The sequence below is a fragment of the Alosa sapidissima genome, chromosome 12 (genome assembly GCF_018492685.1).
Source record: "Alosa sapidissima isolate fAloSap1 chromosome 12, fAloSap1.pri, whole genome shotgun sequence".
In the NCBI taxonomy this organism is placed as follows: Eukaryota; Metazoa; Chordata; class Actinopteri; order Clupeiformes; family Clupeidae; genus Alosa; species Alosa sapidissima.
The window spans coordinates 26,593,014-26,617,227 of record NC_055968.1 but is presented as its reverse complement, the minus strand read 5'-3'; the positions used below and the strand labels follow the sequence as shown (position 1 = coordinate 26,617,227).

The 24,214-nt window shown below is 41.9% G+C and overlaps 4 protein-coding genes across 4 annotated transcripts in view; 1 reads left to right on the top strand and 3 right to left on the bottom strand.

Moving 5' to 3' along the window:
- Positions 1-1,805: 1,805 nt before the first annotated feature.
- On the bottom strand, positions 1,806-5,279 carry fetub (fetuin B). Its single transcript, XM_042058123.1, has 7 exons — positions 5,012-5,279; positions 4,394-4,507; positions 4,059-4,146; positions 3,732-3,898; positions 3,527-3,640; positions 3,348-3,434; positions 1,806-2,677 (listed from the first exon to the last, which is right to left on the bottom strand). The coding sequence occupies exons 1-7, from the start codon at positions 5,207-5,209 to the stop codon at positions 1,898-1,900; spliced, it is 1,548 nt and encodes a 515-aa protein (XP_041914057.1). The 5' UTR covers positions 5,210-5,279; the 3' UTR covers positions 1,806-1,897.
- A 2,732-nt stretch (positions 5,280-8,011) lies between these two features.
- ahsg1 (alpha-2-HS-glycoprotein 1) lies at positions 8,012-11,208 on the bottom strand. Its single transcript, XM_042057215.1, has 7 exons — positions 10,950-11,208; positions 10,587-10,697; positions 10,360-10,444; positions 9,746-9,912; positions 9,402-9,518; positions 9,105-9,179; positions 8,012-8,606 (listed from the first exon to the last, which is right to left on the bottom strand). Exons 1-7 carry the CDS (start codon positions 11,148-11,150, stop codon positions 8,214-8,216), a joined length of 1,149 nt encoding a protein of 382 aa, XP_041913149.1. The 5' UTR covers positions 11,151-11,208; the 3' UTR covers positions 8,012-8,213.
- A 1,622-nt stretch (positions 11,209-12,830) lies between these two features.
- Positions 12,831-16,640, bottom strand: si:ch211-262h13.5 (uncharacterized protein LOC571127 homolog). Its single transcript, XM_042057214.1, has 7 exons — positions 16,334-16,640; positions 15,739-15,849; positions 15,305-15,392; positions 14,683-14,849; positions 14,173-14,274; positions 13,832-13,918; positions 12,831-13,494 (listed from the first exon to the last, which is right to left on the bottom strand). The coding sequence occupies exons 1-7, from the start codon at positions 16,577-16,579 to the stop codon at positions 13,036-13,038; spliced, it is 1,260 nt and encodes a 419-aa protein (XP_041913148.1). The 5' UTR covers positions 16,580-16,640; the 3' UTR covers positions 12,831-13,035.
- A 2,483-nt stretch (positions 16,641-19,123) lies between these two features.
- The window catches only part of anos1b (anosmin 1b), a 44,756-nt gene continuing 39,665 nt past the window's right edge, over positions 19,124-24,214 (top strand). The window contains exon 1 of the mRNA XM_042057213.1: positions 19,124-19,453. Coding sequence (XP_041913147.1) covers positions 19,271-19,453 — 183 coding nt within the window. The 5' untranslated portion in view covers positions 19,124-19,270. The remainder of the gene's footprint in view (positions 19,454-24,214) is intronic.

Genomic DNA, 24,214 nt, shown 5'->3' with positions numbered 1-24,214 from the left:
TGTATGAAACGTATTAAATATGCAAACACAGATCCGGACACAGAAATACTGACCCCCCCCCCCTCCCGCCTCCCGAAAAAAAAACTCCCGTTTTTGGAAAGCTAAATGTTGACAGGTATGATGTAGGCTATAGGCTACCCTATTACTGACCAAATGAACATCAGGCTACATAATAGCCTACATTATTAGGCTAAAAAGGACAAATAGGCCTACTTGTACTTCTGAAAAGGTTAGTTAACCTACTTAAGTATTTTTAAAAGCAAGTACTTCTGTAATTTAACTAAGTAAAAACCTGACTTAGCAACTTTCACTTGTATTGGAGTAATATTTGACAAGGTGTATTATACTTTCTTCACTTAAGTAAAGGAATTGTGTACTTTGTTCACCTCTGCCTTTACAAGCCTTTCAGCGCCTGCTGTTGAGAAGCATCCCCACAGCATGATGCTACCACAATATGCTTCAAATTAGGGATGGTGTGTTTGTGGTGATGTTCAGTGCTTGGTGTCTACCAAACATAGCATCTAGTCTGATGGCCGAAAAGCCCAGCAGACTAGATGCTAGATGATCTCATCAGACCAAAGAACATTCTTCCATTTGACCTTGGAGTCTCCCACATGTCTTTGGGCGAACTTTAGTCGAGATATAATATAATATAGAGCTTTGACGGTGAAGAATTCGGGCACTAGGTGTTGTATGCAGAGTTTCTCCCATCTCAGCTGCTGAAGCTTTTAACTCCTTTAGAGTTGTCATAGGTGCCGTGGTGGTCTCCCCCACCATTATTCTTCTTGAACGGTCACTCAGTTTGTGGGAGCAAAAATTGGACTGTAGCCTACTGTTGTTGGTGGCGAGTGCCAGGGGCATCGGACTGGGGATAAAACCAGCACTGATTACTAGGGTCCCAAGGGGAGGGAGGGCCCTTGAAAAGTCTGGAATATATTTGATCATCTTTATTATGGGGGCCCATCAGGACTGCCTATGCATAGGGCGCAGGATCTTGTGCTAGGACCCTGATTATTACAACTCTACAAACAAATCATACACATATATTGCTCTGCAACCTTTTTTCTGATTGTGACAGCACCTTGCCTCACCTCACCTCATTTTATCTCATGGTAGGCCATTGTGTGCTTGAGAATAGCTGGATTCCAAGAAATCCAACACACCCTGCCACCAGCTGATCCCTTTCTAAACCTTAAAACATCTGGAGCTCACACTAACTCTGTCTATGCAAAACACTCTTACCCCATCCCATTATTTTAATGTCAACAAACCCCATTTGTCCCCCATCGCCGCCAGTGTGGCTCTAGCTTTCTGTCTTTCTTTTTATATTATCTAATCTTTGCTGCAAAGCATCAAACCAAATCAAGTTTGTAATAACAATGAAGGCATTCTATTCTATTCTTTTCTTTTTTGATTTTCTGTTTGTTATCTTCTGTCTTTTCTCCCCTCTTAGCCTACAAACCAAAACAAACAAATCCTTATTGGCCCAAAGTGGCACAGACTTATCACGCTTATCAAGTTTAGATAGACTGGATTTCGCTCTGGAGGGGAAATGGTTGTTTGTGTCTGCTGAAATCTTCATCCTATCATCTCATACCAAAAGTATAACCTGTACCATACAGGTTATAAATGTTTTGAAATATATATCAGCTCATTCAACAGTAATGTAAAATGATGTCATCTAGATTTTGTGATATTGTTTAGTTGTAACTCATTTGCTTTGTTTCTCAAATGTCATCAGCCTCTGTTAAACCCTTGGTAGACCATTAAGGGGAAAATAATTGATTTGCAGTCTGCAGCAAAGATAATTTAATTCCACTTTATTTTACAGTTCACTTTCATCACTTACAGTACAGAATAGACAAAGAGTCGATTCTTAAGCTAGAGTGTGATCCAATCATGCTGCGATTTTAAAGAGAGGGTCTTGGGCAAAGAGCTCATCAACCAGCGTGGGGCTCTCTGGGGCTACAATGGGGCATTCAGCAGACAGGGTGGTGGGGAAGGGCTTGATGGCTGGCTCCCTCTCTCCGGGGATTTCAGGGTCAGGGTGGAGGGCCAGTTTGGTAGGCTTCTCTCCGTCAGCAACTGGCTGGTCAGGGAAGGCGGGCAGGATCATGGGCTTGTCCATGGAGGCCACCACGTTGACGAAGCCGTTGGGGCGACGGGCCACCTTGTGTTCATGCTCGTGCTCATGGTGGTGGTGGTGGTGCTCGTGCTCGTGCAGGTGGCGGTGCTTGTGGTCGTGGTCAAGCGCCAGCTCGTGGTCGTGGTCGTGGGTGTCCTCTAGGCCGTGCGCATACTTGTGGTGCATGTTATCGCCCTTGTCCTGGGTGTGGTCGTGGGCCTTGACGTGGTGAGCGTGCACGTGATCGTGGTCGTGAGCGTGGTCATGGGAGTGCGCGTGCCCATGGCCCTGGCCGTGTTCGTGCGTGTGGTGGTGGGTGTGGCCCTCCTCGTGCCCGTCGTGGGCGTGGTCGTGCCCGTGCCCGTGGCTGTGCTCCTGGCTGTGGTCGTGAGCGTGGTCGTGTTCGTGCCCACTGTGAGAGTGCTCGTGCTTGTGAACAGCAGTGTGGTCGTGCTCGTGGTCATGACCCAGGCTCCTGTCAGTCTTAGTAGCGTCATGGCTGTGGTCTGTCTCACCTCCCAGCAGGTGTTGCGTTTTCTCCTTTTCTGCACCCTGCAGACCAAGAAGATAGTCAAAAACCTAAGTATTCTATAGATAACAACATGGGTTACAAACTGTAGCTTTAATGAAGCTTTAAGGAGAAATCTGTCAATTTTTCACATAGATCTCTTTATCGAGGTCACGATTGTCAGTACGAAGAAAGAAAAATTGGTAAAGCAGCCAGGCAGCTACAGCGCTACGCTCTGGGGGCATGAACATGGGGGCTCATGAACATGCCCCTAGAGTGTAGCAATGTAGCTGCCTGGAAGCTCTAACTGTTGGCTGCAGCAACTCGAGCTAGGTAAAACCGATTTTTTTTTTTTTTTCGTAATGACAGCACTTGTGACACTACAAGTATTCTATAGATAATCTAATTATGATATTTTATTATAAATATATGAACTGCCTGGAAAACATATTTACATCACTAATAATGAAGGAATGTATAAAAGCATGGCAACTTAAAACAGATAGATAGTATTTGTTGTACATCTACACTAAATGTATTGCAAGCTAATGAAAGAAATGAGTAGTATAACTACACATTTCAGATCACTACCAGCTGTGCACTGACACCAGCTGAAGGTTTTACCCTTTGCACCCTTTTACCTTCTGATGAAATTGAAATTTCGACGAATCCAAAGTTCACTGAACATTATCTTTTTTTCTAGGGATTGTTTACCTCTGGTTCAAAGATGTCACACTTAACAGAGATGTTCTCGTCACCTGTCGGAGCATGGGAGTGAGTTGCCTTGCAGAGGCCTTTGTGCTGTGGAGAGACAAACTGACATTACACATCTGCACAAACAGAAAGTAATGTGCTAAAAACACAGAACAAGTGACCCAATGACATTCACTTACAGCGAATTCACAGGACATCGGTTCACACTTGGCAATGTCTGTGAGGTCAGTGGAATTGTCACAAGCGGTCTCCTGAATGGTGAACTCCACGTTGTAGAACGTGGCCATGCCAGACTGCAACAAAGCCAAACATGTGCAAATAAGTACACGCATAAGAACAGTCTCCAGTTAGATACAGTTCCATTTAACTGCGACTTCTGCATACCGAGTAGGTTGCCTTGGTTACATTCAGAGGGACAAAGTAGTTAGTGAGTCCACTCTCTTTGTTGAACTTCTCCATGCCCATTTTCATGGTCTTCAAGACCTCCTGGTCATCGAGAGCTTGTTCAGTGGGGCAGTCGGGGCATTTTTTAGTGATTTTTGAGGCTGGAACTGTGGAAAGAACAGAAATACCTAAAAGTCAGTGGGATCACAATTATGTTTTTCACCCTTTAGTGTTAACTGTCTGCATGTGTGTGTTGTGTGTGTGTGTGTATATATATATGTTGATATAGCATGTAATGTAATCATGATTTTGATAGTAACCACATACCTGGCCTAATTGTGCATGAATATTTGTAGAGACGAGCCACCCTCGCCACCCTGTTCATGAAAATGGTGGCTTTGCACTGACCGTACACCTGACAGGAGAAGAAAATCAACAACATACTGTATGTCAGACTAGGGACAAACATCATTACCATCATAATACCTATCTGAGACTGAGATGACACACAGATGGAAATGTAGGTCCAACTATTGTAAGAGAAGAAATAGGAAGAACGAGAGAAATGGATTTCTCACGTAGGCATAAATAGGTTCCGGTGCAGCTGCCCTTCACTCTCTACTGGTAGAAAAGAAGCATATGTGTATAATGGCTATTCTCACCGGGTTCTCGTCATCCTGTCTGATAGCACAGTCCTTGTAGCTCTTCTTGCTGAGCACATGGCACTTGGTTTCCTCCACATCAAGAGTCAGATAAAACACAATGCCATTCTTCCCCTGGGATGAATAACAAAACAGACAAAAACAAGCAGAAAGCAAAAGCTTTAACGTACAGATAACATACTGGTTTCCTATTAGTCTATTACATATTCCATTACAATGTTGTGTACATTATCTTATTTTTGTATAAAAAGTAAAAAATAAGTATTTTGTAAGTAATGATGGTAACAAACACATTTGAAACAGTCAAGCATGGAGGAGTTGTGTCATAGATGTCAGATGATGTACCTACAGTAATAAGTAATTATTTATTTCAACCAATCTCAACCTCACAATCTGCATACAACACAAAATACACTTTTTGCAATCAAATCAGGAGAAGTAACCCCTTCATGAATTTCAGATCAGCAAAATGTAACATTTGAAAAACACTGAACACTCAAGACAAAGCAACACCAACTCCTGCCCTAGCACTCTCAGACACAGCAGAGCTCTGAGAGCTGCATGGCTCCACTGTTACTGTTACTGTATTCACCCCCTTTGTTGCCCTCGGCCACTCACATGCAGCATCTGGTGAACGTTGCTCAGGCGATGCAGTCCGAAGACGTAGCCCTCGCTGCGGTCAGCGTTGATCTTGTTCAGGGCCTGTTGGGCCGCCCCCAGGGCAACAGCATCCTTGCAGGAACCAGGTGCCAGGACGTCGACGGGGGCTGCGTGAACGCAGGCTACGGCCAGCAGCAAGAGCACACACTGTTTCATGATGGAGCTTCTGTCTCTCAGATACTCACACACACCCTCACTGCCGAGACACTGCTGACGGGACAGAGAGTGGGCCAGTGCTTATATACAGGCATCACTCACCCACTCACCCACCCATGCAGCCTGCCTCTCTCTCCCCACAGCCTTGATCCCTTACTCACCCCCCCCAACCCCAGGGGCCTGTCTGTAAACATGACCTCGCTTTTTTTTTCTTCTCTCCCCTCTGTCTTTCTTTTTTGTCCATCTTTCTCTTTTTGGGCAAGGGTCTGTTCATCTATTATTCAATCAGCAACACAATCGTGCTCTTGTTTTTTATCTATTCAGACTCCTAACAGTCGTCTCAGACAGAAGACAATTGGAGGCTGGCGAAAACAAAGGGACAGAGAGGGGTGGGATTGAGGGGGAAGGGGGGTGTTGAGAGATTATGACATGGATTTAGTCATTGTTTGTGAAGTTTTAGTAGTGATCAGCAACAACCACCCACATGGACTACCATTTACAAAAAAAATGGATTTGTTATTTGTTCAGACTTTAAATCACATTCAGGTCCCCTTTTTGTGTCGCCTGTCCTCTTCATCTCAGCAAGTGACAGGCTTCTGAGAGCTGGTCTAATCCCCCCCACCCCCCTTTTCACCTCATCGAGAAGCCCAAACCCCCCAGTGTTGTTCTGGATCACCAGATAAGCAATGATAAGATCAGCTTGTATATGTAAATCTGCTTGGCAGTTATCTTCAATTGCTTTACTGGTTCCCGCCAGTTGTTGATGTTGAGTTGGTGGATTTTTAACTGTATAACAAAAGACCAGTGCAACTGTGTATCTGTAGTTCGGTGTCGCTATGTAGAGAGTATTGCTTCACAGCTTGTTCTCACATGCTATGAAATGTTTAGCCTCATGTGGTGATTATGTCACAGATATACATTGCCAAACAACCACAAAGAGTCAACATGACCCCAGGGATCATCTATGGGTGGCTGGTCCGGGGTCCTCTGCCAGATCAATGCATTGAACCACATTTCAAATTTTACAAGACCCTCAAATGTTGACCACATCATGAACTGATTTTAATCTCACTTGTGTGGACTTCATATGTTTTGCATTTAGATTTCTGTTTGACCGCTGACGTCTCACAGTTATGAAACTCTCCCTTTATTGTTTAGGTGTCTGCATGTGTTGTGATGAACAATTTATATTTGAAGTCCCTCACATATAGACCATTTGACGGATTAGTTTGGTTTAAGTCAGCACCTGATAATAGAGTTGTACTTGTTGTAGCAAACTGGTATTGATCTCTGGTGCAAGTAATCCAGTAGAATCCAATTGACTTTGGCATGTTTTTTTTTTGTGCTGATCATTTTCAGGGTTGAACAGAGTCTTAATCAATGCAATACAACATTCTCTGAACCAAGACTACTATTACCATCTCAACTGGATTGTTTTGACTGTCAAGAGATCCTCCTATGCAGAGAGATTTTAGTAAAGATTTCTGATTACATGTCACTGTGAACTAATGGAATAAATGGCCAATTGACAGATAGTAACTAATTGACAGACTGAGGTAACTAAGCAGTACAGATATTTGTATAAAATAATACAGATAAGTATAAGTATACGTCTAAGTATTGCTACCCAAGCAGTATTGCTCCCCAACCTGTAACGGGAGGCACCTAACCCCTCATTGCTCACCGAGCGCCACTGTTGTTGCAGGCAGCTCACTGCGCTGGGATTAGTGTGTGCTTCACCTCACTGTGTGTACACTGTGTGCTGAGTGTGTTTCACTAATTCACAGATTGGGATAAATGCAGAGACCAAATTTCCAAAAGAGTATATATACTTTTACTTATACTTATTAAAACTTGGATTTGACATGAGGGTTTATGTAAGGAGTAACATCCACTGAGGTGTCCTGATATGCAGAAATAATGGAGGAGATGGAGACAAAGACCTCCCGGAGTGGAATTCTCTTCCAAGTAAATTCATTCCGTATATTGGGACACCTAGGTTGTTATTCTGTTTATCCCCCATGTTGCCAGTAGGCATGCATTTATAGCACAACAAGGGAAATGTAGTTCAGTTTAAAAAAAGGCCGACCTGTTCAATTTGTTGTACTACTTTCATTGGTTACGGAAAATGATGGTGGGTAGTTTGCTTTGTTACAGTTGATTCCACTGTTGCAAAGCCTGCTTGTCAGTTCAATCATTGTTTACATTGATATGGGATGGAGATTACATTTTTTACCAGATCTACTTCATAGGTGCCCCAATGTACAGAATTAATAGCCCCCTGCCAGCCAATCAAAAATAGTATTTCTTGTCTCTTGGGGATACATTTTCAATAATATGCCTTGTTAGTATACCATGATTATTGTGTGGGTATTTTTGTATTTTCCAAATTACTAATTACTTGTATTTTAATTAAATACATTTTTCACATCAGTATTTTGTATTTTATTTTGTTAAATTTCATGAGCCAGTATTTGTAATTTGTAACAAAATAGTTTTTGATGTATTTGTGCCCACCTCTGCCAGTAGACCACGGCTGCCCATGCCCTGATGTGCTCACTGATATCTGATGTGCTCACTGCTCAGTGAATTGTAAGAGTGAATCGAAGATTGTGTTGACTGACCACCAGCTGTTCTAGACCTGGATCTTGTGAGCCTGAACCTGTGAACATCTTAGCTACCAAGATGCTACATATATACTGTCACAGATGCTACATAGATACAAGATGCTACATATATACTGTAAATGAGAACATGTGTTTCTAAGCTTACAGATGGCTGTAATGAAACAAGGATGCTGGATTAAAACAATCAAACTTTATTGACAGTAACACAAGACCCATATCCCATATCCTTGGGAAGCATAATAACTGCAGCAACAGTGTACACAACTACATGCAGTCAAATGCTAAGTATTTTAGATGCCCTATACTGGTGCTGAATTGTATGTAGCATTATCAGGAGCTGTGCCATTATTTCAATACTCAAACGGCGGAATAAAAGATTACTGAATTGAAAGGTGAAAAACGGGGGATTTGTGGGACCCATGGTGGTCATGCTCATGTCGGGGTTTGGGAGGGGGAGGGGGAGGGAAGGGACAGATGGGGTGGATCGTCGGAGGGATTTTCACAACGCCTGGGCACTGGGGGAAAAAGTGTACGGGTGGAGAAGGCCCGGTAGGCAGCTCCATGGGGCCAAAGCCTCCAGGGCGTTTATGGTGTCCTGGACGTCCTAGAGGTCCTGGAGGACCCGGAGGTCCTGGAGGACCTGCGTCTCCATGAGGTCCATGAGGAGGTCTGCCAAAAGGAGGGTGGGATGCAGGGTCCATATGTGGAACAGGTAGTTTTGTACAGTTGGCTGCAGTGGGAGGTGGGTGGTGGTGGAAAACGGTGCCGTTCTGCAAAAGAAAGGATGCACCCAATGATAGCACTTGTGGTCAGTGTAATATAGGCAAAATGAAATATTAGTGCAAAGTCATATAAGGCTGATGTTTCATCTACTGATCATGAGAGAATGAAGTCATCCTTGGCCTTTTTGGGCCTTGGTCAGTTTGTTAGGAATGACCACGATGTGAAGGTGCAGCAGAAAATGATGATTTTACACACTGTCCACTTGAGGGTGCTAGCTTACAATGTATGTCATTTCCCAAAACAGGAGAGCACACACTGAAAGGCAGTTTTGGGGTAGCCCTTCATAACTAATACAAACTAAGAATCATCACATGACATTATGTTGCTACCGAAGCTGTAATATAACTGTGACTGTTGTACTGCCATACAATTTTATGCCATAATATCATAAAATGAAGACAAAGCCTGAGGCATAACCTTCAGTATATCTTAATCTGGGTTGCGTGCTGGCACTCTCTATGAAACATGAGGATAAAGACAGGTACCTGGATGTCAAATATAGTGCACTGAACATCCACTTCACCATTCCCAAGCAATGTTGACTCACAGAGACCATGGTGCTGTTGAGGGACAAAGACAGATGTTTGTAACCATGTTTGTGATCAAGAAAGAACTCAGTGTTGAAATGAAACAATGTCCCTGTGATCTCATAGCTCAGCGGTTGGGTCACAACAACACTGGACACAATCAGGGAGATCAGCATTCCAGGGAAAAACTGAACCTCATCACTGTCATGGCACAGACATCCAGAGGAGGGGAATAAAATCCATTATCATACTCACAGCTTCATCATCACAAAGAGTAAGGCAGTCGTCCTGATCCTCTGGTTTAACGTCAGCAGAACAGTTGGTTTCAACAATCGCAAAATCAGCAAAGATGGACTGTCCCATGAACATCCACTGCGAGGACAAATGTGTAAAAACAAAGAAGTGAATAAACACATTTGCATGCTATGTAATGCATATATGCTATACAAGAACACATATTATTGTATCAACATGTATCAATACACATTGACAGTGATTTCCAATCTGATTGTTTCTCTAAAGAGCCTCTTCTTAGATGTCTCTTGAGATGATTTTGCCATGGGAAAAGACAAGACAAGGTGACCACACATGTGTCCCACCTGGGTTGACATCCTGCCAATCTCCATCAGCCTGAAGTATTTGTCCTGCTTTTTCTCCTCGTTGAATTTCTTAACAGCGCTGCGGACGCTGTCCAGACCCTGGGGGTCATGTAAGGGGATCAGCGAGGGGCAGTCAGGGCACTGTCTGTTCAGTTCCTCTGCTGGTACTGTGGAGGACACATACATCACTTGTGAAACTTGGGGTACCCATGTCGTCTTCCCATTCATTTTGTGGCTGCACTGGGACAATTATGACATGATACAGTAGTTGTTAATTGTTTCTCTTCAACTTTGTGATATAGTTTTATACATCTGCCAACTTTATGTGAAATACGTGTATCATGTTATCGTAAAGCAATCTGTCATTTGGAATTATTGTATTGAAGAACTTTGAAAATTGAAATAATTCATTACATTTGTGATGGAATTTCTATTTCATCAATCGACTGAAAACAATTGTATTGCAGTTGTTTGAATATTCATAAAAATGGAGATATTAGGTTTTGTAAATGAACTCTTATTATTATTATTCTCCAAATAGCTGATCAGGATCATAGACAGCTCAGTAGGTTAACTTTTGCTGGAAAGGTTGGGTCTAAATCACTGTGTGTCACCTGCATCAGTTTTGCAGGAGTATTTCTCAACGATTGCTTTTCCGTCTGTCTCCTTCACTGTCACGCTGCATGTGGACTTGACTTGCTGTGTGTAAATAGAGAACAAACAGGCTTAATTTTTTTTTGCAAGGCAAGATTATGTCAGATAAGATACGGTAAGAAGAAAACAATTACTCTGGGCATGGTCAGCCGACCAGCATTTGAGAAAGTAATGGCTTTTGGCTTACTGTGTCATGAAATTCACGAATCTCACATTTCTCTAATGGTTTGGGGTCGATGATGTGGCATTTGGTTTCACCTAGAGCCAACTCAAGAAGCAGCTGACAGTGAGGGGTGCCCTTTGAAGGATCAAAGAGGAAGAAGAAAGAAATGGCTTTGGTACAGGAATATATTTGTTCTCAGATCATTTAAAGCTTTTTTATTCAGGTTTTTAGACACTAATATATAAAAGTTCAAAATATATTAAAAAAAAACTCCAAAACATGGTCAACCATTGTTACTAATTTCACACAAAAGAGCAATCTTAGTCAAAAATATCCTCGTCAATGCATCTTCAGCAGAAAAGCTCCCTTTTTTTGAGCTGCACTCACCTTGTTCTCTGCTTTGGCAGAGGTGATTTTGTCGACACGGAACTTGAAACCTCGGTGGTGGTGGTGGTTGATGAAGTGCTCGGCCACCTTGGCCGCCGCCTCCTTGTCTTTCTCTGTGCAGGTGAAGGGCTTGTCAGTCGGGGGCAGGCTGGCGGCCAGCACCGCAGGGATGGCCAGGGTCAGCAGTAGCAGTCCCCTCATGCTGAAGGACTCAAGGGGCAAAAATAAAACATAGGAACAAGTCCCGCAGGCTCATTTATGCACTCTTTTGCACTATCTGGCCAAAGGGTAAACAATGTGCGCTAAAGTAAACAGCTGGCTTGCTAGAAATCCCTGTTTTAGAGACAGATTTAGGGAGAGAGAGGAGACAGAGAGTTTATAGAGCAGAGTATTCTGAAGCTGACAGGAGAAATGCTGCAGTCTGTCACATGTATCTGTTTTGGATGTTGATAAGATGGGAACACTTATGTTTTTGTTGTCAAATAAATTGACCCAAATATTTTGCATGCTTGGGTAAGAAAACAAAAACTATTTAAATCACATGCCTTATATAGACACACGCCTCAATAAGCAAGCAGTTCATTTCATTTATTCCAAAAACTATATTTGAAATATCTGTGATATTTTTAGCATCATTTGGTAGTTGATTTGTATATGTGCTATTCTCTTACAATAGGATTTTAGAACTTGATGTGAAAGACGTGGTTTGGATGTTTTTGAGCACAGTAGCAATAGCCCTTGACCATTCTGACAGCTTTTGAAATGAGTGATTTGCACTGGTGTTAGAGAAAACATGTAAAACTTCAGTGTCCTGACACTTGACTTTTATTGTTCCTTTGTGCAAGATCAAATTTAGCACCCTCTCTAACTCTTAATATCCAAGCATGCAATGAATTCTATCCTCATAAAGTGGGAAAACCACAAAGAGCTATTAAGCCGAATCTTTTCTGGTTAGTGCGCTCTTCGGCAAAAGTAAATCAAGGCAAGTCAATGCATGTCCGTGTAAATGCTTAGTCATCTTTAGGATAATTGTGTAGAAGTATTAATCATGTAATGTGTGCTGTTTTACTACTGCCATTTATTTGATTAGATTGTTTTTGGTTGCCTTTTTGAATATGCTGAATTTCACCCTCCATAAATGAATAAAAGGATATTAATCAGCTTTGTAAATGATTAACAAAGGTTAAATGTACAATATGTTGAAATCAGGGGCCTTTGCCCTTAAGTTTTTAAAATCTTGCAACAGTTAGGTAATCTCTTTATCTTGCTCTGTGTGTGTGTGTGTGTCCTGAGGTAAGGTCTTCATCAAGTAATCAATAATCTCACTGCCTCACAGTTAACCAATCAGTAACACAGGATATTATGACAGATTTCATACCATATAACTTTTAACAAGACAGGTCAGAATAAAAAAAAAAAAAAAACAGCTGAAGCCATGCAAAACAAATATCTCATTCCCGTAATGTATAATCACACGCTATGATTTGATTGATTTCCCATTTGCCATTTACTGAGCAATAAAGTGCTTAAACATTTAGCTCTCTAACATTCTGATTTTCCAGGGGTTATAAATTGTTTGTGAATATTTGTTTAAGACTGGACCCAACTTTCCAAGTGAGTCCATTTGATGCATCTTACCTAGGAATATGCACAGAGTCGGTTAAAGAGTCAATCACACAGCCAGTGCTCAGCTCTGTTCAAAAACCCCGTCCAAGAATACTGTAGCGTATTCACACATGATATGACCTGTATGACTATGAGCTGAACTTAGAGAAAGCCTGGTATTTCAATGGTTAAGATTATTTTAAAGCAATAACACAATATAGCACTGATAATTTTTAAAGTATGTGTGAGAGTTCCTAAATCATTTTGACAATTATGTACCAGCATCCATTTTATTTTTTATTTTCAAAATATATTTTGAATCGATGATCACAAAATACCATTCCAAAAATCTTCACTGAAAAGGTTTGGGAATCATGTTGCTATCTGTTATTAAACATACTGTAGGTGAAAACAAGGCTGTCTAATCGGCTCTGACCATTTCATATTTTTCTGGACTGTGATTGACATGGTACTCTCTACTCTACAGAGTGGTGTAGCGAGAAACTCCAGGGCAGGAGCGGAAAGGGGAGCCACCGCTGGGGAATACCGCGAGGAACACCGGTGTGTGGGGAGGTTTGGTGCCAAAGAGGGCCCGTCTCTTCCTGCGGTAAGGCTTGTAGCGGAAGTCCACCGGAGGTCTGGCGATGGTGACCCCGAGCTCCTCGGACGACTGGGACTCTGATGACTCAGACTCGCTGGAGGACGCCGCGACATGTGGACTCACAGCCATGGGATCATAGGGCACGGGAGCATGATGGATGGGGTCAAAGAGTCTGTCGTCGGGCCCCACGGGTGGCTGAATGGGCGTGTATGGGTTCGAGTTCGGGCCCGGGACTTCAGGGACGACAGCATCGATTCCAGCACCCAGTTCCGTTGCAACAGTGGGAGCCACGTCGTGGACCACAGGCTTTACGTTGACCTTGGCTGAAGAACCAAAGCGCTGAGGAGAAGCAAAACAACAACACAACATGAGACCCTACACCCGCGGTCAGAATTAATCAGTTTAATCATAGGGATGAGTGTGTGGGTGTGCACGTAGATCTGAAGGCCAAGCTTTGTTAGCTTTGGCAAGGACACTTCCTGGCGCTTTACTCTTTGTGTTGACTTGTCAGCACTACCATGTGGGTTGTTGTATGGCTCTGAAACCACAAGGTTTGCCTGGTTTGGACTCTCAATCATGTTAAGAGATGGAAAAAGACGGTTCCAGGAAGAATGCTCTCTGTTGCGTGGCCAGGCACACTACCCACTGACTTAGAAAATCATTAAATTTACAGTACCTGTGGGTGGAATATTTCACAGGACACCTTAGCATCTTGTTGGAACCAGCTGTTACCAACAACAGCTCCAGCACAGAAACCAATTGGCTGCAATGAGACAATAGGCGGGAGTGGGCACTCAGTAGATGTACAGGCAAAGACAATGAGATACTGACATGTATTAGGGGTGAGCAGTGAGACAAAAGCATTTCATGGACTGAGATAATGGACTTCATGTTTCTGAATTGCTATGGCAGGGCTATTCTGGGTATTTAGTTGTCAGAGCCAAAGGGTTCCAAGTCTTACAAATGATGAAAATATGAATAATAAAAGTGGCTCAGCTATGGCCCTCTGGCTCTCACCTTTCTCTCAGCATCCACTGGTTCACAGAAACCTGAGGCAGTTACTCCCTCTCCACACTCCGCAATGGTAAACTCGACAAAGGTGCGCTGAAATGGTTCACGCTGCGGAAACAAATGACATGTTTTTGTTTACAAAACACTTCAGTCAATAACATAGTAGCCTACCCAATCTTTGAATTATGAAATGAGAAACAAAGAGCTGTGAATGCATCACCATTTAGATTAGATTCAACTTTATTGTCATTGTACAAGTACAAAGTACAAATACAGAGACAACAAAATGCAGCAAAAGAGCAGAAAAGTGCAATGTGATATCAGTATAGACAGGTGGTGCAGTATAAACAGTATAAGACATATTTATTCATTTGCTGGAGCACGCTGCAAAGTCACATATATTAACATTATCATATCATTCATATGCTACAGTGTCTTATAGTATGAGAGCTGTGTCATTTAACTGTACTAGGGTGCAGTAGCCACGGTTTCTCCTTCACAGGAGGGTGGTCTTACCTGTGCGGAGGCACGTGTGATAGTGTGCAGGGCCAGGCTTACAGGAAGCGTGCTCTGAGCCTTGTACTTGTTGAGTGAGAAGAGCGATGCCCCCAAGGCCTCACGGCTGTCCACTTGGAGCAAGAGCGGACAGGCTGGGCATGTCTTCTGAAGCTTCTCTGGTGGATCTGGGACAATTGGTTACATTACTGGTTAGCACTCTGGACTTGTAACCGGAGGGTTGCCGGTTCTGAAGTGCCCTTGAGCAAGGCACCTAACCCCTCACTGCTCCTCGAGCGCCGCCGTTGAAGCAGGCAGCTCACTGCGCCGGGATTAGTGTATGCTTCACCTCACTGTGTGTTCACTGTGTGCTGTTTGTGTTTCACTAGTTCACCGATTGGGTTAAATGCAGAGACCAAATTTCCCTCACGGGATCAAAAAAAGTATATATACTCATACTTATATTTCACATTCACCTGAATTTCCTTTTGAAGTAGCCTATTATTAAGACACTTACAAATAACAAACAAACAAACAAACAAACAAAAAACAGTGTTGTCCAGAAGGAAAGGGAAGCTGAAATTCTTAGACGCAGATGAAAACAGATGCCAAGACATTGGTAAGAAGAGGAACAGTAACATACCTGGTACTAGAGTACAGTCATAGCTGTATAGGTATGAGTATCCACCAGCATCATGAAGAAGGGTTATGTTGCAGTTCCCTGAAATTTGCTAAAACACACAAAAATATATTAATCTTGAAACTAAAAGCCAATTAGTTGGAGAGCATGGTATGCTCATATTACTGCTTGTATATTATTTTTCACACTCTCACTCTCTTGTGAGTGGCTTCTAATGTTTTCTATAATGTTTTCTAATGTTAAATATTCACAGGCCAAGATCTTCTAGAATAAAATCATCTTGACCTTTTGTTGAATAGTAGATAGTCTGTAGAATGTCATGCCTAAATTAACAAAACGTTTTCGATACCCGTTGTCTGACTTCCAGGCATACCCATTTTGTCTTTGTAAAATACATTGTCATGTTTTTGAAGTGAAGTGATCGATAAGGAACTTACAGTTTCCATGAAAGGTCGTACGTCACATCGCTTCCAGGTTTTGGGGCTCTTCACGTGGCACTTGGTCTCGAGTACATCTGCATCGAGGTAGTAAACTTTTCCAGCGGGACCCTGCGAAGAAGAGAATTATTACAATGATGTAATGGCAAGTTATCGCAATTTTACTCAAAGGGGAACCGTTTCCATACCTAGGCCAACAATATATTAAAAAGGGGTCTGGCCACAACCTGAATTTGTTTTTTTTTTTTGGCATAATAATATATCATTACAGAGAGTTATAATAGTAATTCACACAACAAAAGCCTGCGGGTGTTGGCTAGCTGGGGAAATAAAAAGCTGCTGCTGCTGTTTGCTGCCACACCAAAGGACTTAATTAAAATGGCTCTTAAAGACATTGACGGTCATTCAGTAACATCACCATTTATCCAAAATAAATAATTCACTTTCAAATATTTGTTCATTCATCTCAGATTCCACCTGAAGTAGGCATACATAATTAGGCAACAGTGCGTATCCTAATTAAAATAAAAATGTAGCCCACTAAAGCAGAGCTAAACTAAAATAAATAGGTTTCTAATGCAATAATCCAGCTGACCTGTGCGTGAAGCTGTACGTTGGTAATTCTATTGAGAGCAAATTTATATCCCGTCTGTCGATCTTCATTTATGTAGGTGATCGCAAGTCGAGCCAACTTTTCCACGCTTTTGTCATCGCAAGGAACAGGTGTTAACTCTATCACTTGAGCCGATATGTAAAAGACATTTGCGAAGACAAATATCCAAGCAAAAGTGGATGAACTCGCTGTCTTGAGCGAAATCATTTTTGTGCTGTCAGCCGTCATATGAACATTTGGTTCCAGATAGTGTCCACTTGTTTACATTTGCTCTTCAACATGACATTGGAATGCTGAGAAATATTAACACTGCTTTTGAATGCAGGCCAAATCATTTAAGCTGGATGTATTGATCTTCCCAACATGAAAGTTGATTATATTCGAAAGTTAAACTTGACCAAACTCATTTGTTTGGTCACATACGTACTTAAATCGTCTTAAAAAAAAACCCTTTTATTGCACCTAGCCCTCGTCAATAAGGCAGTGTAGTGGGGTGCGGTATTAACAATGACCAGAGGAGGGAGTTTTAGGCATGGTAAAGATGTTTCTATTTTCTACGTCGAGCAATCAAATTACTATGGGTATTACATTTTGGTTACAAAAACATGCAGGACATGACGTACCACTATGAACCTGAGATTTCCAGATAGGGACTAATAAATACCATTATCAGGTAAAGAGATTAACTTCTGAATTATTATGTGAGAAAAAAATATTTAAGAGAAATGGCTAGTGGGAGAAGTGTGTGTGTGTGTGTGTGTGTGTGTGTGTTTTTAAGCATTTTAACCATCCTCACCATCAGACACTTCATAATCTTTTCCAGTGTGCTCTTGTCACAGGTGTGCAGGGTTTTGTACAGCATGTTCACAGTTACTTAACAGACTGGAGCATGCCTCTTTACACAAGCAAGGGGAGAGTATCAGAAGACATAGCTGGATCAAATCAAAAAGTGAATATCTTATCCCTCTTGGGCATTTTAATGATGAATATAGTTGCAGTGGAGGCCAGTTGTCATAGTTGGCATACCGTTTTTAATTTGGCTTGTGTTTCACAGATAAATCTAGCTGTCAAAATACATATGTCCACTTGCTGTACTGGCTGTTTTTCTTGTAAATATATGTTGTGTATGCATCTCAAGCTTGTTTTAGTAAGTCTACATGAATTTAAATCATTCAAGTTTGTTTTTGAAGCATTTCTACAATGGGCTGAAATTAAATTACAAAGTATATGAGGGAGTGTCTGTGTAAAAAAAGTGTGTGAATGTGAGAGAGAAAAAGAGAGGGAGACAGCATAGAGAATGAAGAATAGAGAGAACACTGTAATTTTCCCACTATTAATAGTTTACTTTAAGTAACGCGAGAAGGGTGACATCTGAAAATATGAAATCCTTTTGTCTGGCGGTTGCTGTGGATCACCAAAAATATGTGCCCAATTATCTGAAAAAAAGAGAAAAACCCATTGTCATCTCATCAATCAATGCCAAATACGTCACACAAAAGTATAACTTCCTTGTCCCTGGCAGGACTGCACTTTGTGTCAGATTATGGCTCAAGTAGCCATGACAATGTAGATGTTACTGTAATTACACAGGCATGCAATAAAGTTAATACTCTAGCTCGCAAGTTGTTCCTCATCATTATGCACTATCCTGAACTGAATGTCTGCATTAATCTGGGATCTAGCAGCTAAAACGACATCCCTCCCCTCATCCAGGAAAAGGAATCTATCAACCATCATCTGCAGGCTGCCTATAAATAAAATCAGAACTTCAGAAATGCTGCAGGAATGTCTTGGGCATTTCCCCTCAGAAGTCAATGGTAGTTCTTTTTCAGTCCTGAGCACTTAAATATTTTGTAAGAGGGGACATATTTACACAACCTTGCCCTTTTGTCTAGATCTGAGAGACGTGTAGAAGCCCGGTTCTGCTTTCAGCTGGCAAGCGCTCAAATAAAGCAGCGCCTGTTTTCTGGGAGACCCCTGTTCCCCTGGCTCTCCCAAGGGTCTCTGCAAACTGGGAGGGGTCATTATTATTACAGCACCCCCCATTTCAGTGACTCAGTAACTCCCCATTTATACACTTTAGAAGTCCAACCAAGTGCAGCACACTGTTTGTGCAAATCACCTGGAACACATGCGTCCTGCGACCTCAAATAGGCCAGAGGCCATCCTCTTGCCCCTAATTTGAGGCGCTCTTTTACAAGCCACAGCTTTCCACATTTTCTCACTCTCTCCACTTATCTTTTGAATGGATCAATGCCTCTATCCTCTCCTTTTGGAAATTCATGTATCCAAATTGCCTGCAGACCCACAGGAAAAATACACATTTAGCCATAGTGCCTTCATATTCCTTAACCAGACCCAAGGTTTTTCCGCACCCCACAGTATGCCACAAAAATATGTATAAATGGCAAAATATTCGGTCACCCAGAGACAAATAATATCGCACCAATGGAACTGGATTTTTTTTTAAAACTACAACTGAGTTGTACACTTTTTCTCTTTCCTTTGCTGCTCGTTTTCATAATGATATCCTACAGTAAAAGTTTAACTATGATCAGTACATTCAAAATACTTACATGGAAATCTTAATTATGCGAGCCATGACTGCATTTAACAGTAATTGAATAATTTGTAATAGGTCTGACCTTGTTGGCACCATGTTGCAGTTCAAAAATAGAATATACAACGGCGCTCGCCTTTGGCAAGTGATAAAGTGCCACACGTGCAAGCATGGGGGAGTGTCTGGGAAGAAAGTGCTCTAGTAGTGTCACAGAGAGCGAGAGAGAGCGCGCTAACAGTAGGGCAGCTCAAACCTAAGTCTCTAACTACTCAAACAGGATTTACACGGACTAACACAGACTCATAACGCCCTTCACAAAATAAAAAAAAATATATAAACAAAGGGGTTCTAGGTGAACTATGAAAATGATCTACTGGCAGCTTGCCACTGTCGTGGTGTGGTGCTTGATAGGATTTGGTATCGGACGGAGAGCTGGTGCTGAAGACGGCGACATTCTAGAGAAAACGAACAGCGCGCGATGCACCTCGCGATGTCTGACTCTCCACATGACACAGCTGACGGCTTCATTCAAACATCTTCAGGTACAGTAATTCCGCATTACATCTTACTTCACAGGAAGACACACAGCTATTTCCTCTTTGAATAAGTAGTCCAGAAATGTTATTCTGCACACCAATGTCAACACAGTAGATGATTTCTTGTCTGTCCCAATCTTTATGTGCTGGAGCAACGGGTAGGCTATTGTTAGACGCACTAACCCACAATCATTATTCCAAACGTGTTGGGAATTTACAATGAGGAAGTTCTCACGAAGTAATGTATGTGGTTCTCTTTAACATTACTTGGACGTCAAAACTATGCCATTAAACTAATAGTAGTAGTTTAAAGTTCTCAACATGTGTGTTATGTGCAGTGGGTGGGAATATCATTAAGCGCGAGGGCCGCTTTAACATTCGTCTGAGTGAAAAGCAAGGCGTGAGAGCTGCTGCTCTGTTCGTTCGGTCTTTACATCCCTGCCACCTGGGAGTTGGATTATGAGGGTGGTCCCGGTTGACCGAGAATAAAGCACCAAATTCACTTCACTGCAAGGTGTAGCTCCACTGTTTCACAACTCTGGCGTGTGGTGGTGCTGAATTGCGGGCACGAACACTTAAGGTCTTTATAAAATGGTCAGAGGTACAAATGAAAGTTTTCCAGCTTATTAAAATACACTGTCATCACCGCCACATCATGTGTTGGCAGCAGTTACACCCCCCCCCCTCTCTCACTGGCTCTCGCCCTCCATATGTTTTGAAAAGTCATGTGTATATTTTATTTGCTGAGTCTGATAATGTGTGTGTGTGTGTCTTAGTGTTTATGTATATATGCTCCATGGGGCCTGTGCCATTTACCTCCCCTGCAGATGGGTATATGCTTAGGGGTCGAGCCTCCAACACAGCATCAAGTCCACAGCTAGTAAATTTCTCCTTGATGTAATTTTCTCTTCTGCTTCCTGGTAGTTGTTGGCTGTGATTTACATGTACGGGTGAATGGGTGAGAGACCTGAGCGCAAGGCACTGTGATCTATAGGGACTTCCCACTGGGCTGCTTTAAAAGGCCTTTTAAGAGGGTGATCTGGAAATGAAGAGATTGGATGTGAGGTGACAGGATGTTTTTCTACCAAATTTCACTTCAAAGTAGTAAAGCATGATCATTTTTGTTTTTACTGGAGGGATTTTAATGTGTCTTGAGTTAAGCAATAAACCACTGGATTTGTGCTATTCTGTAGATTTTTCAGTGAGTTGACAGTGAAAAAATCAGACTCATTGACTTTTTATGAATGGATCCACTATACTAAAAATACTGAGCGTCTTTTTCGGCTCCTATGTAGAGAATAGAGAATACATTTCCTCACAAGTGGGATGTGACACAAAGTGCTGTTTGATCAGCTGCAAAATTATCCACATTGTAGCATCAGTTGCCACTCTTCTCCACACACAGCTGTTCGGGTTGCAGGTGTCTGCATTGTTTATCATCCATCAAAACATTGTATTCATTTTTTGAATGGAAGACCAACTGAGGGAGATGGAGAGAGAGAAGTAGTGATTCGATAAGAAAGAGAGAGAAGCATAATTAGAGAATAGACACCCTATAGAAACAGATGTCATGGAAAATTTAAATATCTTATGTTGGTATAAGATCATGCCTCAGGAATGTCTGTACTTTGAGTACTATTGGCAAGCTTTCAGTTTCTGTCAGAGCCAATAGTGATTTAGGATCAAGTACGAAATATAGATGATAAATATAGAGAGAAGTGTTTCTTCAAGCTTGCCTGCCTCTGTAAACACCAATGACTTGACAGCACAAGTAGTGCCCCCCTCCCTTTCTCTCACTCTCTTTCTTCACTTCTTATGAAGAGGAATCACACTGCCTGCCCTGATAATATGATACACCGGCAGAATCCCGCAGGTCTGTAAGGAAACAGCGTCTCAGCGGTTACTCCATATTTTAACAAATGGCCCATTAACGCCTCTGTCAGACCCCTCGCTCCCACACCTGTGACTCCGTGGTCCATTTCGGCCGTGTGAGGAATTGATGGCGGCACGGCCGACGTTTCCCTTTTATCTACTAGTGCAGGTTTTTTTTGAACCTACAGACAGATGTCGAGGGTTAACACTGAGCTGCTCTTTGTCAGGAGGGTGATGGATTTCTGGCACAGACACAGTAGGACTGCTCCTCTGTATGCCACCACTTAAATAGCAGCTGCAATCCGCCAGTTAAGCTTCCCTTTCCTGATCATGTTGTTTTAATGTCAGGTGTCTGGGATTTGTCCAGTGTAGGGGTGTAACGGTACACAAAATTCACAGTTTGGTGTGTACCTCGGTTTTGAAGCCGGTTTTGAAGCCTCGGTATAGTAAGCTTGTAGGTACTGCTAACCTAAAATTCACTGACAGTATTACTGATGCGCAACGGGAATAGTATTTTGAAAAGTTATCAACTGTTTTTTTGACGTTAATTGACTAAACTGACATATAGTCCGCCATATATGTCTGTGTGGGAACTCGAATGTAAAACATAGTCTGCAGTTAAAAAAGCCTACTGCTGATTACTGTTCATGACTGCATTTGATACATTCGGCTACACTTATATTGAACCTAACATCCTGTAGCCTACCTAAACTTTTACTTTTACACCCCTAGTCCAGTGTAGGGATGTAGGTCTCATGCATTGCATATTAACAGACACTCTCCAATCTTTAACAAATACTCCCCATAAAATTGCTGTATTTTCATACCACTCATGAGTCATGACATTCATGATGTTGATGGAATTGGCTTTATTCTTTTCCCCTCCCCCTCACAAGCACATTTTAAACATGTTAGGACTCTGGGAGGAGATCTGTTATCTTATCATTGCAGCAATGCTTTCATTGGGCAATAAGAGCATCTGGCAGTGCAGGTTCCCAATGACTATTTACAGTTAACAGTTCCATGACTGGACTTGTTTAATATTTGGGAAAACATGCTGTGTGTGCCTCTAATTAGCCTCTGATGACACAAATGCACTGGTGTGTAATAGAAGGACAAGTGTGTTATGGAGAGAATTATAGCATCAACAAAGAAGATGATAATGGTTGTGATAATAACAATGTGAGGACAGTGATGGCATCTTGCACGTCAGTAGCAGTCACAGCATGATACACTATATTTGATATCATGGAGACCATTTAATTTAATAATGCCATCAATATGCAAAATAGGTCCTGCCAGAGTAGTATTACTCCAAAGGGTTGATATATTGAGGGAAAGTCCACTTTTTAATGAAACAACAGTGGCACTGTGCCTGCTATAGAGCACTGTAGATTAAGACTGGTGCTCTATAAAAACAGATTTGTGTGCTGGCTTTAAATGATGCTGAGTTACTAGCCTGACTGAAATACTTAATGGTTTTCTCATAAGTATGAGCATTTGCACAGTCATAGCCCCTGTGCGCTTTAAAAGTGCTGTTTTTCAGTTGTGGTATTTGTAGGAGTTATTGACACATAGAGCCAATTAAAATTCCCAGCAAGACTACTTTTGTTAAAATGCATGTTTATGGGAGACGGATGGTGGGAGGGGTTGGGAGAGGGGTTTGTGGTGGTGGTAACATCATTTCACACCACCTCTTGCTGTGCATTAACGGTTATATTTGAACGGGAAGAGAACTAGGGGAACATGACAAACTCCGACCTCAGAAGGGCTTTTCGGGGAAATGACGTCGGTGTGCCATACCCAAATTGGGCCGTGGAAGTGTGGGGTCGTGGTTAAGGTTAAGGAGGAGCTGCGTAATTACAGTATGTCACTTGTGTGTGTGTGGGTGTGTGTGTTTGTGCCCACAGCTGTAATGATGAACAAGTAGCAATTTTACACCCAGGGCTATTAAAACATCACTTTCCTTTTCTGGTATTGCTCCACAGTCTAAAGAATGTGGCAGTATCAAAAAACGATCATCTGCCCAGTGTGCAAGCTGCATGAAACAGTTAACAAAAGTTTGCAGCACCTTCCCTCTCCAGATGCACATGAATGCTAATGTGAACAGGTGGTGTGTGTTGTCAGAGAGATTGAACAGAAGGTGGTCTACATCATCACCAGTTAATTAACACTGTTAATGTCCAGGTATATTATATTGAAGGTCATTTGTCTTTAAAAGGGCTCTTACAAATATGTATGCACAGTTTGGTCAAGCTGTCATATGTTATGAATTGCCTATATGTAAAGTCCCGAGATTGTGATGCATTTTGTATGTACATTGAAATCACACAGGTGAGAAGAAACTTCACTTTTGGAGGACAGACTTTGCGGTTTGGCTCCAAGGCTACTGTTGTGATAAAGGTGTCTTGGCAACAGAGCATTAACTGCTAGGTTACCTGTTAAGTACCTATTTAATAATTACCTGTCCCATTATTTAGTTCAAACATACAGTGATGGCCAAAAGTATTGGCACCCATGCTAAAGTTGACTGAAAAGAGGAATATAAAATCATCTTTTGGAAATTGATCTTAATGCCTTAAGTGAAACATGAGGAAATATATAACCTTTAAGGACACCAATTTTCTTAGTGAATGAATAATGTATCATAAATAAATAAATGTTCTTCCTTAAAATACAGGGGTCATAAGTATTCCCACCCCTATGTTAAATTCCCAGAGACAGGCAGATTTTTATTTTTAAAGGCCATGGGTGTTATTTCAGTTAGCCTATTAGCTGGTTTGATGTTCATTGAGCTCAATGCAAATCAAACCAGCTAATAGGCTAACTGAAATAACACCCATGCCAATCTCTAGGTATGGTGAAGGGTATGTGATGATGTGGGGCTATTTTAAT